This window comes from Wasmannia auropunctata, unplaced genomic scaffold (assembly GCF_000956235.1).
Source record: "Wasmannia auropunctata unplaced genomic scaffold, wasmannia.A_1.0 LD335274.1, whole genome shotgun sequence".
NCBI lineage: Eukaryota > Metazoa > Arthropoda > Insecta > Hymenoptera > Formicidae > Wasmannia > Wasmannia auropunctata.
In genome coordinates, this window is record NW_012027616.1 from 1,815 (window position 1) to 21,142 (window position 19,328).

General features: G+C 29.8%; 4 protein-coding genes across 4 annotated transcripts in view; all 4 read right to left on the bottom strand.

Annotated features, from left to right (window-relative positions):
* The window catches only part of LOC105457336, a gene marked incomplete at its 3' end in the record, with an annotated part of 4,321 nt that extends 1,788 nt beyond the window's left edge, over positions 1 to 2,533 (bottom strand). The window contains exons 1-3 of the mRNA XM_011701952.1: positions 912 to 2,533; positions 585 to 788; positions 11 to 198 (exon numbers count right to left, since the gene is read on the bottom strand). Coding sequence (XP_011700254.1) covers positions 11 to 198; positions 585 to 765 — 369 coding nt within the window. The remainder of the gene's footprint in view (positions 1 to 10; positions 199 to 584; positions 789 to 911) is intronic.
* Positions 2,534 to 2,845: 312 nt separating this feature from the next.
* On the bottom strand, positions 2,846 to 5,258 carry LOC105457327. The gene is made up of 4 exons (XM_011701934.1): positions 4,880 to 5,258; positions 4,226 to 4,407; positions 3,589 to 3,746; positions 2,846 to 3,151 (listed from the first exon to the last, which is right to left on the bottom strand). Exons 1-4 carry the CDS (start codon positions 5,067 to 5,069, stop codon positions 2,950 to 2,952), a joined length of 732 nt encoding a protein of 243 aa, XP_011700236.1. The 5' UTR covers positions 5,070 to 5,258; the 3' UTR covers positions 2,846 to 2,949.
* Positions 5,259 to 10,737: 5,479 nt separating this feature from the next.
* On the bottom strand, positions 10,738 to 13,425 carry LOC105457329. The gene is made up of 4 exons (XM_011701935.1): positions 12,967 to 13,425; positions 12,407 to 12,588; positions 11,802 to 11,962; positions 10,738 to 11,334 (listed from the first exon to the last, which is right to left on the bottom strand). Exons 1-4 carry the CDS (start codon positions 13,262 to 13,264, stop codon positions 11,133 to 11,135), a joined length of 843 nt encoding a protein of 280 aa, XP_011700237.1. The 5' UTR covers positions 13,265 to 13,425; the 3' UTR covers positions 10,738 to 11,132.
* Positions 13,426 to 16,824: 3,399 nt separating this feature from the next.
* On the bottom strand, positions 16,825 to 18,957 carry LOC105457337. Its single transcript, XM_011701954.1, has 4 exons — positions 18,621 to 18,957; positions 18,266 to 18,444; positions 17,506 to 17,666; positions 16,825 to 17,056 (listed from the first exon to the last, which is right to left on the bottom strand). Exons 1-4 carry the CDS (start codon positions 18,916 to 18,918, stop codon positions 16,825 to 16,827), a joined length of 870 nt encoding a protein of 289 aa, XP_011700256.1. The 5' UTR covers positions 18,919 to 18,957.
* Positions 18,958 to 19,328: the final 371 nt, after the last annotated feature.

Sequence of the window (19,328 nt, forward strand, 5' to 3'; positions counted from 1 at the left end):
AAATAATGTAACTAACCTGGAAATCGGCCATGACATCTTTCTGACCTTTAGCATTAATACCCAGAACGTTCATACCAGCAATTATGGGTTTTCCACCATCAGGATTGTCGATGAACGCGGCTATAGATATACCTTGCGTGAGTAATAGACGCAATATTGTACATGTGTCTTGTATAAATAAATGGTCGTTCTTTGCATCTATAAATGAAATAAACAAATTTATTACATAATATTATCTATATATAATAATAGAGAAATTGAATTAACTGTAAGTATTAAATTAGTTAATAATTAACCCTAGTGCTTTTAGTACGCAAAGTCAAAGTAATTAGCCACTAACCAATTTAATACCTACAATATTAAATGTCTCTAAGGGAAAAGAACAGGTGCAACGCATGATTGTAAAGCATGAATATTTTTGTCCTCGTTAGAATTTATTCTAAAAATGAAGCGAGATGTTTTTTTTCTACAAATTATTTCTTTTATCTACAATTAATTACTTTTACTTACAATTAAATTTACGAACGGTAAATGAGATCGTCACTAAAGGAACGCTCTGTTTTCGAACAATCAATGAAACTTACTAAAACAGTTATTGGTCGGTTCATCAGCTAAGAAGTACGTGCACATATGTTCAATTGCGTCCTCGTACCGATCTTCGGGTATCTCCTGAATTGTGAATTTCATCAGCTTCCCGTTCTTATCCGTCTTCTCTATGTGTTTCCACACCTTAGGTGGCTCGCCTAACGGTCTGTAGCACTGCATCTAGTCTATCTTTTTCTGTAGATCTGCTCCGATAAATTGTACCTAAGGCTTATCTTCTGCGTGTAAAATCGTGTCAAAGGACACTTTATCCAAACGTCGCAAAAACGCATGCGGTAATTTCAATAACTATTAAGTCAAAAACGTACGATTTTTAACATTAGTAACGCGCCGACCTCTGCCCGTGGCTCATCAGACGGCCACCGTCGATTGAATGATTTAGCTTTATTAATCATTATGCTCACTGCCCTACTCACGAATAACGGATGTAACATGCAGTGCTGTCACAATAATGTAAATATGTTATCGTCTTTCCTATCTATCTTGCTTGTATATAAGCTTTTTTTCTACACTTTTTTTCGCCTTATCTATAAAATTCTGAAAATGTGTTCACAAGAGATAGAATGTGTTCTCGCGATAGCTGCAATGTTATAAAATTATCGTTATTTGAAAGGAAGGAAAAAAATGATCGAACAAACAATTTAAATGTAAATTAATAGTAGCACAAATCCTATACCAACAGTTAAAAAAAAAGCACAAAATTTTATTTAACCCTTAAACAAATCTATTTAAACGTCACTTAAATACACTTTATATATTTATTTAATAGATATAAGCTTTCATAATATTAATTTCGAGATTATGATTACTAGATGAACAGTAAAGATACTCTGCACATATAGTAGTATATAATTGTAAAAACAAACTCATTTTTAAAGATACTGCAAGATTGTACAGACGCTTTCAAAATAGCTTGCTTCAGTTATTGAAATTATCGCATGCGTTTTAGCATAGAAAAGCGCAATTGTGCATTGTATTTAAAAATGTAAAGAGTTTACTTTTTCAATTATACTAATTATATTATAATTATTAATAGTCTACATATGTCTTTTGTGCAATAATTAACTCATACTTATCGTAAGATAAATACTTAATAGTGCTAGGACACTTATCTATTCGTCATCATTGCTCACACTTGCAATTCTCGTCTTTTGCAAAGTAATAACTCCTCAAACATGTACGATTTTGACAAGATGGGATTGCTCAATATTTGAAAATCCACAAATAAAAAAGCTAACTGAACCCATTGCACTCCTTAACACAGAAGTGTCACGAAACGCACAGTGATTCCTGTGTGACGAATGTGGGAGATGTTTGCCAGCCCAACGACGAGAAAGCGCAAAACAGACGAATTTTATAAAAGCATAATTTTGGAAAAATTTTTTCAGAAAATAAATTACGTTATGGCAAATATCTATTTAAAAAGTGAATTAAAAATTCCGAGTTAAGAATTATTTTTCAAAATGTTGAAATCATTTTAAACGCATCTTTAATTGGAATTTAATATCTGTATGTTTTTATCGTAGTTACATAACAGCATTGCAATGAGTTGTTCAACGGCCCTTTTACTCGTGTTTTCGCGTGTGTTGTATTTGAGTCAATTGAACGAAGATGACAACTTGAACAGCCTGAGAAAAAGTGACGAGCATAATTGATTTTTATATGTGAAATTATATAAAAAATTTTACTTATTTCAATTTAATCTAATCGTTCATTTAAATGCTTTAGAAAATAAAAACGTGAAGAACGTCACACCGAAGAAATGCAATAAAGCTGACAAGAGAACAATCTAACTATTAAGAGTAGAAGGTAGAATAAGGATGGGCATCGGGTTCCAACGGAGCAACCGGGATGATATAATTTCTTATACAATACAAATTATTAATTTTTTCGCATCGGAATCGTGTTATCTCTGTATAAATAATTAAAGAAAGAGAAAATTAACTTAAATTTTATAAAAGATTATTCTTAAAAAGATTTTTTCGGACAATAGATTACATTATTATAAAGAATATCTATTTAAAAAACGTATATTAAAAGTTTCGCGAATTATTTTTCAAATGTTAATCATTTTAAATTCCTATATATTTCGAGACTCGAGTGTATATCCGAACACCGCGGATGCATGTTCGGAACGAAAATTACGTCTGCTTACGTTTCTACATTAAGTCTATAATGATGTGACCTTTGTTGTTATTCGTTCGAATCACAGTAATCACGGTAATTGAGGAATATTAAGCAATTTGTGACAGAAACTTACTAATGTGTATTGGTACATAAAACTTACTCTACAAAATAAAGTAAATCTTGTTATTCTTGAGTATTGGCCACATCCATTAGTCCATATTAGAAAAATCTTTTACCCATGAATTTAAACTCTTTGGACTTAATACCAGGGAATTTTTCCTTTCCATTCTCGTCCACCCAATCGGCGATTTTTTTCGTCAGGAATTCTTCGAATCCTGCATCAGCCGCTGACTTCTGCGAAAATATTGACGAGAACACAGTGGATGTCGCTGATACTCCGTATTTAGGTCCGATATGATCCCTAGATCAAGATTTGTTATAAAGTGTATGAAACATTAATAAATGAATAGATATTAAATTAATTGAAATGAAGTATAAAAAGTTAAAAGTGATTCTTGTATCTTAATGCCGTAAGGACAATTTATCAATAAGATAAGATAAATATAAATTTGACCTGCATAAAATTTATCAAATTCAATATTCTTAAAAATATTAAATATAACTGTTTTATATTTTGTCATTAATAAAATTGTATTTAAAAAATTAAGAAAATTCAAGACTGACAGATTGTTCACATCATACGGATATGAAATTTATTATTAAAAAGAATAGAAAAGCTTTACTTTGCTCTAAAAAGACTTATCTTCTTAAAGAATTTTGGACTGTGAAGCAGCGAAGAATCAATAATTTCATATATCTTTATGTGCGAACTAACTAACGTCTTAACACAAGTCATACCTCATTTTCAAAAAATCCTTGCCTAATCCGTATCCTCGATAAACGGGGTCTACACTAAGCCCAAAAGAAAATAGATACTTGTCAATTCCGTAACATTCGTACACCATTTTCGTTGGAATACAGATTTCCATAAAAGATTTGGCATTCTTTGACTTATGCTGTAACAATTAGCAATACCAACTTATTGTTAATTACATAATTGTACATTGCGACATAGTATTTGATAATGTATAGATAGGGAACAAAGAAACACAATTGGCTCAACAAAAGCCTTCTCGATACAATATTACAAAAGACGAACGCCAATAAGAAAATCGAAACACTTGACGATTATTATATAATAACATGACGTAAATACATTGACGTAAATGCTTATGCACTTGATATTTACAACTTGTTTTTCTTTGTTTCTATAAGATAATATATTGCTAATGCAATGCATGATAATATATTGCTAATGCATGCTCTTACAATTATAGTATAACATAATTATATTATATTATTGTGTATATTAATAGTATACTAAACATTTACATTATTATATTATATACATTTGTAAGGACTTTTATAATAAAACTTGCACGATAGAATTAACTAAATATAGCCATCAAATTTATTAAAAAATAATGTAACTAACCTGGAAATCGGCACTGAAATCTTTCTCATTTTTAGCGGCAATACCCAAAGCATTCATACCAGCTATTATGGGTTTCCCACCGTTAGGATTGTCGACGAACGCGGCTATAGATATACCTTGCATAAGTACTAGACGCCATAGCATGCTTATGTCTTGTACAAATAAAGGGTCGTTTTTCGCATCTACAAATGAAATAGAGGAATTAGATAATGTTATTATTATATATAATAATTATTATATATAATTATTATATATAATTATTATATATAATAAAAATTATTATATATAATTATTATATTATTATATATAATAATAGAGAAATAGAGATATTAAAGAATTTTAATATACTGTAAGTATTAAATTAGTAAGTGATTAACGCCAGTGTTTTTAGTATTCAAAATCAAAGTAATTAGTTACTAACCAATTTAATACTTAAAGTATTAAATGTCTTTAAGGAAAAAGAACAAATGCAACGCGTCATTATAAAAGATAATTATCGTTTTTCTCGTAAATCATTCTGAAAATGGAAGTTTGCGAGATCTTTTTTACTTTTTTCTAATTATTTCTTTTAGCTTACAATTAAACTCACGAACCGTAAACGGTGTGACCGTCACTAAAGGAACGCTCGGTTTTTGAACAATCGATAAAACTTACTAAAATAATTGCAGACCGGTTCGTCAACTATGTAGTACGTGCACATATGTTCAATCGCGTCCTCGTACCGGTCCTCGGGTATCTCTTGAATCGTGAACTTCAACAATTTCCCATCCTTATCCGTCTTCTCTATGTGTTTCCACACTTTAGGTGGCTCGCCCGACGGTCTGAAGCACTGCATCTTGTCCATCTTCTTCTGTAGATCTGCTCTGATGAGTGGCACCTTTACCTAAGGTTTATCTTCTGCGTGTAAAATAGTATGAAAAGACACTTTGTCCACATGTGGCAGAAATGTACGATCTTCAACATTAGTGACGCGCCGATCTCTGCCCGTTGCTCGTCAGACGGCCACTGTCGATTGAATGAATCTAGCTCTATTAACCATTATGCTCACTGCCCTACTCCCGAATAACGGATGTAAAGTGCAGTGCTATCGCAACAATGTAAATATGTTATCGTCTTTCCTATCTTGCTTGTATATATGAACTTTTTTTTATATTTGCCTTATCTTCGAAATTCTGAAAATGTGTTCGCAAAAGATAGAAATGTGTTTTCGCGATAGCTGCGATGTTATAAATTATCGTTGTTTGAAAGAAAGAGAAAAATGATTAAATTGACAATTTAAATGTGAATTAGTAATAGTACAAATCCTTTACCGTCAGTTAAAAAAAACTTTAATTGCTTCTTAAACAAACCTTTAAACATTACTGAAATACACTTATTTAAATATTATTTAAATACACTTTATATATCTATTTAGTTCTAATAAGCTTTCATAATATTAATTTCGAGATTATGATTAATAGTGAAGATGAATAGTAAAATAATAAAGATATACTGGACCTATAGTAGCATTTACCGTATGATTGTAAAAGCAAATTCTTTACATTTTTAAATGTACTGCACGATTGTACAGAAGCCTTAAAAACAGCTTGCTTCAATTATTGGAATTATCGCATGCGTTTTAGCATGGAATGGCGCAATTGTGCAATATTTGAAACTGTGAAGAGTTTGCACTTTCGTGCAGTATATTTAAAAGTGTAAGAGTTTACTTTTACAATTATACGTAGTCATGTTATGATAATTAATAGTCATTATGTGTTTCTTGTGTAGTAATTAACTCATATTAATTGCAAGATAAATACTTGATAGTGCTAGAGTACTTATCTATTCGTTATCACTGCGTATACTTGAAATTCTCTTTTTCTGCAGATTAATATTATCGGATATTTATGTAACATGTTTGGTACCGTATGCTGCTAGTTTTGTAATAAAGTTGAAAGTTTAATGCTCAATCGCGCTATTAAAAGAACACGCGATAATTCCAATAACTGGAGTAAACTGTTTTTAAAGATTTGCGGAAGATAGTAAAAATGGAGCTAAATTTAATGTGCTCTGTTTACATTAATAAAATTAATTTGACAAATATTTCAATAATATTTTATATTGTTTTATAATAAATATTCAAATGATTTATTATTGCATATTTAGTCTTTGCAGATATTCTACTTTCAAATAACGTTCAAAATAATTTTTCTTAAAAAATATGCATGTCTATTGTATTTTAGTATATTCAAACGTTCAAAGTTTTTATATCAATATGATAATTAATGCGATATTATTATGTCGCGTTCATCGGATCCTCGCAGAATTTGTCGCGTTCATGCATTTCGTAATATCAAAAACACTTTTGCGAACATATTTATGTAATCTATAAAAAATTCTTGAAAGCCTTGATAAGGAGTTTTCTCTTTTTTAGTTGTTCTTTTTTTTATAGTTAGTTCTTGCTTCTTTGCTTTAAACACGATGATAAATGATAAAAGAAATTTAAAAGAATTTTTTTCTCATTTTTTTATCTCTTCTGATAAGTAAGCAAAATATCGCAGAGTTATTAATTACTAAATATAATACCGCGGATAGATGAGTAAAAATATTTTTTTGACATGGAAGTTAGGCAATGTAACTTCCTCTACATGCAGATAAGACAATGTGATTTTGTCATTCTTCCATGACAATTTACATAACTGTTTATGTAAATCTTTCGCTGATTCATGTTGACATTTACGTAAATCATAGTCCATGGGAATATAATGTACATAATTTTAAATCATCGATACATCGATATACAGTACTGGACAGAGCATAGAATCGAAACTCTTAACAGACTTAAAGGAGAAGGTAGATGTGTGAGTAATAGCGATTCATGTAGATCAAGAACCATGAGACACTTAATTAATCCTACTTACATATGATTTCCCAGATAGTACACAGAGTTAAAAAAAAATTCATTTGTATATTCAGTCGTATCAGTCGTATGTCATCGATTCTGACAACGAGTTTATTTTCAGGTGCAACAAGAATTCTTCAGAATTTTTAGAAAAACAATTCTTTTTGCATCCGAAAATGAACTCAGAATTGATGACATATGACTGAGTCCTCTTTGAATGATCTGTATTATATGGTTTGGTACATCTATAGTCAGAACATTATTTTTACATTCAATACATGAAAACGTTATATATTTGTTAATTCTAAATTACACGTAATAATTCCGATTTTAAATCACCGTTTGTAAAAACAAAATTCGGTCAATAGATCAATAGTAGAAAAAGAAAAGAGAATCGTGAATATATATTTATTTCTCTCTTTGTTAGTAGGTTCGTCAAGATTTCAAAGAAATTTCGTCTCATCGCTTCATCCACTATATGATGTTTAATTGCTCTCATAATTGACAGTAATTAAGCAACATTATTTTTCAAAGTAACACACAATATAGTCTAGTAAATAATTATTTCAATAAGAATACAAATTTATCCAGGCAATATTCAAATTCATTTGAATATATATTTAAAAGGATCATAAGACGTCTTAAGGATGTTTTAATTATATGAAATGATGGGTCGTTTAAATGACATCTTTTAGACGTATCTCATTTTTGTTCATGCGTGCTGTCATGAGTAGTCATAAACGCATCTACATCAGATATCTTGTAACAATCCCGATCTAACAATAATTGAGCTATCTTCGTAAGATCGTGATAATAAAATTTAATATTTATCGTTAACTCATTTTGTTAGCGAAATTTCAAATTATTTATAATTGTTAAGCCGCAAGAGAGAGAATTTCTCGCAAAGATTTTTTTTTTATACTTATACATATATGTTATTTTAGAAAAATAGTTTGCACATTACAATTTTTAAAATGTAAAATAATATGATATCATTATCATCATAATTAATCCTTATGATTGACGATCGTGACCTTGCGTCGGATTATTGTAACCATTACGTTATTTCAGGGGATCTGTTTTTCGCTACGTGAATCACGACTTGCATGCAGCGTCATTTTTTTAGGTGATTTCTTTTATATTTTCATTTAATGTTATAGTTAAATATTTTGCATTTGATAATAGTTCTTATCCATATTGTCAAAAATTTGGTTATGAAAACATCATCGAGATTACAATTATATTCGAGTATTAAGTGACTTAAACTTAATAAATACTGCATTTATCACTCTAAATGTGATCTGTAGTCTCTTATTAATTTTCACAGCTCAGCGTTTTTATTTCTTCGTTTTTCGTATTTTAATACTGTAACACTGAATCGACATTTATTAAACAATTATTAACAATTGTTAATAAAAAATCTTAACTATTACACGCAAATTATACAATGTTTGTTTTAATAAAAATTCACGAATTTAAAAACGATATCTTAAAACGATGTTACACAATTCTTAGAATAAAATGGAAAATGTGTAGTGATAAGTGACATCAATCTATACGAAACAGAATGTTTGACATGGATATTTTACGCGAAGCATTATATATTTTCAAATGATACGAGTAGTTGGCGCGTGACCTTACCTTGATATTTTCCGTTGCTCGGAAAGCGCGCGCTGCAACGTAGACAAAGGACGCCGCACCGTTGCGTATACGCATTACACAAAGCTTCGCCGCGCTATCATTCAGGGGCATTCAATCGAGATAGACTACGAGATACGCTTCATGTACTACTTCGACTTGCAGAGATTTGGCTACTTTAAATTCGAATTACAGAAGTAAAATATATATCTAAATGCCTGACAAATAATTCGAGTTAAGATAGATTTTATTTTGATTTATAAAGATTTTCCGCAGCGGAGCGGAAAGGGATGAACAAAATTTTCATCTTATAGAGGTTTTCGAGTTATCGAGGTTCCACTGTAAATGTTTCGTACTTATCGATTATGTATCGAGGCGACAGCAATTCCTCGAGATATTTCACGCGACTTACTCATTAGGCGCGAAAATAATAATTCTTTCACATTTCGAATCATTTTATCTCGGTAAAAATAGTTAAAAGAAAGAGAAAATCAAACACACATTTTATAAAAGTTTATTCTTAGAAAGACTTCCAGAAAATATATTACATTATAGTAAAAGATATATGAATTAAAATTTTTAGTCGGTGAACGTGCAAATTATTCAGAACAAAAAGAAAAAGGCTATCCCACTCATAGCATTCTTCTTTTCTCTTTATACTTGTTTAAGAACTGTCTTTCGAAATGTTAATCATTTTAATTGAATTTTTAATTTGAATTTTATGTTTGTGTGTTACAGTATCATTGTAGCTACGTGGCAGAATAACTTCGCCTGTTACGCATCGGATCGGTGAGTCAAAAAATGTTTTAAGGTAACAAATCTATGATTAATTATGTCAAATATAAGGCAAATATATCTCGGTCATCGTTCAATCGAGACAATAAATTATTGCACAAAATAATTATCTCCCTTAAAATGGATAGGCTAAATTTGATAACGTCAAATATTTAATTTTGGCGTCACCTATTTATCTGTATGTATATTGTGTGACTTGAAGAAATACTCGCACACTTTGCACGTACGCTCGCAAAGTAAAGCTTATCATTTGTGTCGAATTATATTAACACACTGCCAAAGTTCTGTAAAAGTTATTTTTTAATAAAATTTAGGGCCGGTTGTTTCGCTTTTCGATGGTGGTAAACTATGTGGTAATTTTTCTGACGGATAAATGCCATGCCTGTATTGTTGATTTGATTCTTACTGAATAAAATTTTGGTTCAAAAAAAAGATATCGTTTTATTTATATGTATAAAGTTTAATTTAATCAGGATGCATTTAATCATAATAACATCCGTGCGATTGTAAACGGAACAATCTTATAAAAAGATAAGATTGCTTAAGTAATTTACTAATAATTGTTGCTAGATAATTATCTGGCAAATTATAATCATCCGATAATGTTAAATCATCTGATAAATGATAATGTTGTGAAAAGTACGAAAAGAAGAATACGAATATCAACTTCCAAGAAAGATTATGTGTATTACATTAAAGTGACTAAAGGTACAAATAATGAGTGTAGATACTCTTAAATCTCTTTTGAATAAAATAAAAATGAATTTTTACTCGGAACGTGCAAATTATATAGAACAAAAAGAAAAAGATGATTCCACTTACAGCAACTTCCTTTTCTCTCTTATTATTTGTTTAACTTATTATACAAATATTTTATTTAATAAATTAAACAAATGTTAAAATAATTGGTCAAATAAAATTGATCTTTTTTCAATCTTGATAAGTTAAAAAATGTTATTTATATATTTATTAAAAGTTCCTGTTTCTCTTTTAATACAAAATTTTTTATTTCTTTATTCTTTATATATACATACATGTTGTTGCGTGACAATTTACAAAAAAACATATGTAATACTTGAGTATCTTTAAAATGGTAATGGTACAAATGATGGACAATGGTGCAGATGATTTTACGTTTCGGAAACTAAAGTATCAATTTTACTTTCAAATAAAATGCGATCACTTTCTCCCATTGCCCTTTACATCAAACTTGGAAAAACTAACAATTTATTCGTTATCTCGTAGAAGATAATTGTATATAATATTATTTAATAGGATTTTGTTATGCGCAACTCGCAAAACGACGCTCTTTCGCGACGCTTGCATGGGAGGTATGTCATTAAACTTTTGTAATAACTACTTATATATGTATATTCCGAGTGCCGTGGATACATGTTTATCAGAACGGAAATTATGTCTGCTTACGTTTTTAAAATCGATAATAATGTGACCTTTGTTGGTCATTTAAATCATAATAATCACGGTAATATTAAGGAATATTGAGCAATTTACAATAGGAATTTACTAATGTGTGTAAAACTTATTCCAAGTTACAAAATTAAGTAAATCTTTTTAAGTATCGCCAAGGCCATATTAGAGCAATCTTTTACCCATGATTTGAAATTCTTTGGAATTAATACCGGGGAAATATTCTTTTCCATTTTCGTCCACACAATCGGCGAATTTTTTCGTATAGAATACTTCGAACCCCGCACCCGCCGCTGACTTCTGCGAATTTATCGCTGTAAACGCAGTGGATGTCGCTGGTACTCCGTATTTAGGTCCGACAAGATCCCTAAATCGAGATTTGTTATAGAGTATACGAAACATTGATAACTCTGATAGATATTAAATTAATCGAAATCAAGTACTTATAAAAAGTTAGAAGTAGTTCTTGTATCTAAATGATGCAGGGGCAATTTATCAATATTATAAGATAAGATAAGATTAGTCGGCAAGATAAATATAAATTTGACCTGTACAGAATTTGTCAAATTGAATATTCTTAAAAATATTAAATATAACTGTTTTATATTTTTTTATTATTAAATATTATATCGAAAAAGTTAAAAGAGCTCAAAGATGACAGATTATCCACATCATACGAATATGAAATTTATTATTAAAAAGAATAGAAAAGCTCTACTTTGCTCTAAATATTTATCTTCTTAAAGAATTTTGGATTGTGAAGTAGCGATGAATTAGTAACTTCATGTATCTATCTTTCGTGTATTAACTAACGTGTTTTAACATAAGTCATACCTCATTTTCAAAATATCCTTGCCTAATCCGTACCCTCGATAATCGGGCTCTACGCTAAGTCCAATAGCATACAGATACTTGTCAACTCCATAACGTTCGTACACTATCTTCGTTGCTTTAGATACGATATCGAACGTATTTTTGCACTTCTCTGACTTAAACTGTAACAATTAGCAATCCCAATTCAATATAAGTTACATAATCATACATTGCGATAACATAGTATTTGATAATGTACAAGAGAGATAATGTATAAGATGGGAAACAAAAAAGCACAATTCGCTCAATAAAAGGCTCCTTGACGCAATATTACAAAAGGTGAAGGACACCAATGAGAAGATCAAAACACTTGACGATTGTTACATAATGACATAAATGTTTATACACTCTATGTTTATAACCTGCTCTTCAATGTTTTTGTATGATAATATAAATTATCTTAATTATAATATAATTAGGATATTATATTATATTATATATCATATTATATATCTATATTATATTATATACACTTGTGAGGACATATATAATGAAACATGCACGATAAAATTCACTCAAATATAGCAATCTGCAAATAAAATTCACTAACAAATAATGTAACTAACCTGGTAACCGGAAATGCTATCTTTCTGATTTTTAGTGTCAATACCCATAGCGTTCATACCGGCAATTATGGGTTTCCCACCGTTAGGATTATCGATGAACGCGGCTATGGATATGCCTTCAACAATTAATAGGCGCCATAACGTGCTTATGTCTTGCACAAATATAGGATCATTTATCGCATCTACAAATAAAATATAGAAATTATATATTATTACATATTACATATAATAAAGATATAGAGATATTAGAGAATTTTAATTAATTGTAAATATTAAATTGATTAGTGATTAACATCAGTATTTTTAGCACTCAAAATTAATAATTAATTACTAACCAATTTAATACTTACAATATTAAATTTTTCTAAGGAAACAGAACGGGTGTTCAATGCATGATTACAAAAGAAAATTATTAATTTTTTTCCTCGTTAGAAATCATTCTGGAAATGGAAGTTTGCGAGATCTTTTTTTAATTATTTCTTGTATCTTACAATTAAATTCACAAAAGGTAAATGAGATCGCCACTAAAAGAACGTTTTCGAACAATCGACGAAACTTACTTAAACAGTTACAGGTCGGTTCGTCGGCTAAGAAATTCGCGCACATATGTTCAACCGCGTCCTCGTACCGGTCCTCGGGTATTTCCTGAATCGTGAACTTCAACCGCTTCCCGTCCTTGTCCGTCTTCTCTATGTGTTTCCACACTATAGGTGGCTGGTCTGACGATCGGAAGCGCTGCATCTTGTCTATCTCCTTCTGTAGATCCGCTCCGATGGCTGGTAGGCTTACCTTCCGCGTGTAAAATCGCGTCAAAGGACATTTTGTCAAAACGTCGCGGATACGTACGATCTTCAACATTAGTGCGCCGATATCTGCCCGTTGTTCGTCGGACGACTACTGTCGATCGAATGGTCTGGCTTTATTATCAACTGAAATATTACGCTCGCTACGCTACTCGCGAATAACGGATGTAACGTGTAGTGCTATCGCAATAATGTAAATATGTTATCGTCTTTCCTGTCTATCTTATTTGTATATATGAGTTTCTTTCTGACATTCGTCTTATCTACGATATTCTGTATGTGTTCTCAAGAGATGGAATGTTCTCGCGATAACTGCGGACTGCGATGTTTGAAAATTATCGTGGTTTGAAAGGAAGAGTGAAATGATTAAACTAACAATTTAAGTGTGATAATAATAGCACAAAACCTATACCGACAGTTAAATAAAACAAATGTAATTTTATTTGACTTTTAAATAAATATATTTAACAGATCTAATAAGCTTTCATAATATTAATTTCAAGAGTGTGATTAATAGATGAATAATAAAATAATAAAAATATACTGTATGTACAATAGCATTTACCGTAATTGTAAAAGCAAATTCTTTATATTTTTAATATACTACACGATTGTACAAAAGCTTTGAAAACAACTTACTCTATAATTATTGAAATTATCGCGTGCGTTTTAACATGAAATAGCGCGAGTGCAATATATTAATTTAGAAATATAAACAGTTTACTTTTATAATTATACTTTTATATATGTATAGTTATATGTTATATTAATACACAAGAAACATATGTAGACTATTAATTATTAATAGTCTACATATGTTTCTTGTGCAATAATTAACTCGTATTAATCGCAAGATAAATACTTGACAGTGCATTTATCTATTCCTTATCACTGCAGCGTGCGATTCTCCTGTTCTGCAGATTAATATATCGGGTATTTACGTAACATATTTTGATACATGTGCATATATATTGCTGCTAATTTTGTAATAAAATGGAAAACTTAATAATCAATCGCGCTATTAAAACATACGCGAGAATTTCAATAACTGGAACAATAGATATTTGTTTTTAAAGTTTCTGCGGAAAACAGAAAAATGAAGTAAATTTTTAATAAGCTCTCTATTTTTATATTAATAAAATTAATTTTACAAATATATCGACAATATTTTGTACTCTTTTATGATAAATATTCAAATGATTTCGTATTTCATATTTAGACCTTGAAGTTATTCTACTTTCAAATAACATTGAAAATTATTTATCTTAAAGAATATGCGTGTTTATTATTATATTTTAGTATTTAAAGATTCATATCGATGTGATAATTAATTTAGGCACATGTTTTATCGCGTTTATCAAATGTTCGTAAATTTTTCGCGTTTATACATTTTGTAATATCTGAGTGTATGTTACATTTAGTAAATAATTGTTGATAACATTTATCATGAAATACAAAATTAATGTAACGTATAAAACTACAAAATGGTAAAAAACAAGCAAAAATCCGTATAATGAACTAACGTAAATGACAAAATCATTCTGTCTTGTGCATATACGGAGAAAACTATATTCCTCATGTATACATAAAAAAATTTGTTTATTCTTACATTTATATTATACACTAATTAAAAAGTCGCTCAAACATAAACGTTCGCAAACATTTTTGCGAACATATTTATGTAATTATGTAAGAAATTCTTGAAAATCTTTGATAAAGAGTTTTCTCTTTTTTATTTATTCTTGCTTCTTTGCTCTAAATACGATAAATAATTTTAAAAATTTCAAAGAACATTTTTTTCATTTTACTATCTCTTGATAAGTAAGCAAAATATCAGAGTTATTAATAAATCACAAACTACGTACTACGTATTGACATTGCAGATAAAAATTGAACGAAAATAGAAAAGACGAATAGAAATATTTTTTTTTACATGGAAATTAGGTAATATAACTCTGTATGCATACAGTTAAGATGTGATTTTGTCATTCTTCCATGACAATTTACATAAATGTCTATGTAAATTTTTTCATGTTTTTCGCTGATTCATGTTGATATTTACGTAAGTCGTAGTCCATGGGAATATAATGCATATAATTTTAATCTATCGACATGTGTTTGCTGGACCGTGCATAGAATCGAAATTTAACATGCAGACTTAAAAAGAGAAAGATAGATGTGGATAGTAACAATTCATTGTCAAATTAAGGCACATAATTAATTTTACTTACACATGAGTTGATACATCTGTGTTCAGAGCATCACTTTTACGTAGAATGCATGAAGAAATTACATATTTATAAATTTTGTATTATACGTACATATAATAATTCCGATTTTAATCACCGTTTATATATGCAGCATTAACACTTATACGTTATAATACATATAGTTTTTGATTTGAAAGTATACACCGCTATTCTCTCTTTACTTACAAAATTTGGCCAATAGCACAATAATAGAAGGAGAGATCCATATCCACATATACATACCATTTATTTCTCTCTTTTTAGGTCCGTCAAGATGAAACATTAAAATAAACGTACCAGTGAACATGCATACCTATATCAGAATACGTACACAAAAACTTCTTTTTAAATGCTTTTTCTTATAATATTATAATTTAATTGTAATTTTTAAATATTTTTATAATGTAATTTTGATATTATAATAAAAAAAAACGTTTGCGATTAATAAATTTTGTGTACAATATAGATACATATTCAGTCACTGGTACGTTTACCTTAAAGAAATTTTATCGCACACTCCGTCCAGTACTACATATCGTTTTAACCGTTATCGACAGTAATTAAGCAACATTATTCTTCAAAGTGATACACAATGTAGTATCTAGCAAATAATTATTTTGATAAGAATACTTACCCAGGCACTCAAGTTCAAAGTATGTGTTCAAAAGTGGATCAGAAGACATGTTTAGGACATTTTAAGAATGTCTTTAAGATATTTTATATAATATGATGGTCCATTTATATAAATGATGTCTTTTAGACGTTTTTATGTCTCATTTATGTCTCATTTATAGTATATATATAAGTACTCTCAAGTAGTCTCATATATAAGTACATACATTCGTGCTGTCTGGATAGTCATAAACATTTACCTTATTGTTAGCTATCTTGTAGCGATCCACGATCTAAGCTATCTTTTTAAGATCGTGATAAGAAAATCTACTTATAGTTAACTCATTTTGTTAACAAAATACTTTAAATATTTATAAATGTTAAGCCGCAGGAGAGAAAACTCCTTGCAATAATTTTTTTATATATGTAATTTTTAAAAATAATTTGCACATTGCAGTTTTTAAAAATGTAAAATAATATGATATCATTACAGCATAATCGATCCTTCATGCTGACGATCGTAACCCTCGCATTGGGTTGCTGGGTATAATCCATTACGTTTTTCTATCGGGGCTTATCTTCCGCCGTATGTGAATTGCGACTACTATAGTCTTTTGGTGATCTCTTTGATTGCATGATTTATATAAGGGACTAACAGATACACTTTATATACCTAATTAATTTTTGGTATTAACAAATTACATATATAATGCTTTGCACACACTATTATATATATTAAATATAATTTATATAATTATATTATATTCTTCATATTACCTCCATTATACTTCAATTTTTTACTCATGACTTTAAACGTTTTTTCTTTAATACCAGGGAAATATTCATGTCCGTCTTTGTCCACTAAGTCAGAGTAGTTTTTCGTCAGAAGTTCTTCGAAGCCGGCATTTGCCGCTGATTTTTGCATAATTATCGATGTGAACCCCGAGGCTGTTACCGGGACTCCATACATAAGTCCGATAAATTTCCTACATTCAGATTTAAGTTACACGAGACATTAAATAAAACTGATTAACATGTTAGGATGAATTAATAAAAATCGAGTAAATAAGAAATCAAAAATAATTTGCGTATCACAGAAGACAGTAATGAGGCCAACTTGTCAATATGATGACTGATAAGTAAAAGTTTTCGTTAAATTCCAAATTCTTAAAAAATATGTAACTTTTATTATTTTGTTTTCTAATATCAATTATATATATAATTATACAAATATGTAATTAAACAAACAAACATTAATGAAGAAATGAAAAATAATCTATAGGTATTATTAAATCTATATTATTCAGATATGAAACTTTTTTATAAAAATTAGAAAAGCTACTTCGCATTGAAAAATTTCAGACTCTAAAGACACGGCACTTCCATAATTTACCGTACTATTTATGTGTGAAAGTAATGTTTTGACATTAGTCACCTGATTTCCAGCATATCCTTGCTTAATCCGAATCCTCGATAATCAGAGTTTACCCAAAGCCCGACAGAATATAGATACTTGTCAATTTCATAATAGTCGTATACTATCCTTGATAAATAAACAGTCGTTTCTATCGCCTTTCTGCAATTCTCAGATTTAAACTGCAACAATTATCAATTTTAACTTACAATTAGTTACGCAATCGTACATTGCGATAATATATTATAGTATATTATAATGTACAGAATAATAGGAAACTTCTCTCGATACGATATTACGACAAAGGATAAAAGCTGCCTATAAAGGCTAAAATATTTAACACTTATTATTATACATATATATTGATGTACTTAAATATTTCTGTACTGATATCTATTCTGCTTATCACACTGGCCTCTATTTTAGTGTTTTCAACTGGCAAAGTTACTGCATGATAAAATTATAATATAACATAATGTCTATAATATATGTGTATTGCATTACATTATATGTATATGTATAATTATATTTTCTTATAATGGCTATAGTCTACAATTACATTATTATGTACGAGATGTATTCAAGTTGCTCCTAATTTTCTTCTGCTTCAATTTCTGAGGAAAAAGTTATTAGGCACTACAACTTGAATGCACCTCGTATATAGTATTATAATTATATACCTATAATAAAGCTTGTAAAACAATTATAAAGCTATGGTAAAACAATTATATTTCGAACAAAGAGCAATCAAGTTTATTAATAAAGCTAACATAGCATTTACCTGGTGAATCATACTATTCTTCTGATTTTTAAAGTCGATACCCAAAAGATTTACAGACGCGATTATAGGTTTTTCACCGTTGAGATTGTCGGTGAATGTGGCTATGGATATGCCTTGTATAAGTGTTAAGCGCCATAGCATGCTCATGTCTTGCACGAATACAGGGTCGTCTTTTGCATCTGGAAATAAAACAGATCAAAAATAAATCAAAGATAATTCTTTCCTCTAATAAAGATCATTCTATAAAAAAATGATCTTTCTTTTATCCGAAATCCGTGAATGCTGAATGAGAAAATTATTAAAAAAAAAAAACATTACGTCATCGAACAATCGGAAAACCCGCGGTGTAACTTACTCAAACATTGGCAAATCGGTTCATCGGGTATGAGGTATGTGCACATGTGTTTAACCACGTCCTCGTACCGGTCCTCAGGAATCTCCTGGATTGTGAACTTTGTCAACTTCCCGTCTTTATTCACCTTTTCGATCTGTTTCCAAATTCGAGGCGGCTGATTCGGCGATCTGATGCGTGGGATTTTCTCTATCGTTTTCTGTAGATCTGCTCCGATATTTCCGATATTTCTCTTCTGCGCGTACATACGGTTCAGATGATATCTCGCCCGAACGTCGTAGAAACGTATGATCTTCAACATTGCTTATGTAATTTTTGACTGTTATTGTTCACCAAACGGCCACCATCGATCGAATGCGTCGTTTGGCTTTGTCAAATAGGTATAACGGCTATGCTTCCTTCACAAATGATGGAAATAATAGTATATGTATGTAATGCAATCACAAAAATTAAAACGTTATTGTATTTTCTTAAAGTACCTGTTAATTATTTTTCTTCATTATCTTTAGTTTTATCACTATTTTAAAGTGTCTTTAGTACATAGTTCAGGTGTAATAGTTTCTGTTAGGTTACTTCAATACTTTTTATGTTGCCCGCGCTTTTGACACTTCCGGCACCTTGAGAGCGCCAATAATTATCCTTCTGTTTTTGCTTTTATCACTAGACTTCTAGAATGTTCCGCTGTTATTGCAACAGTTACCATAGACCGCT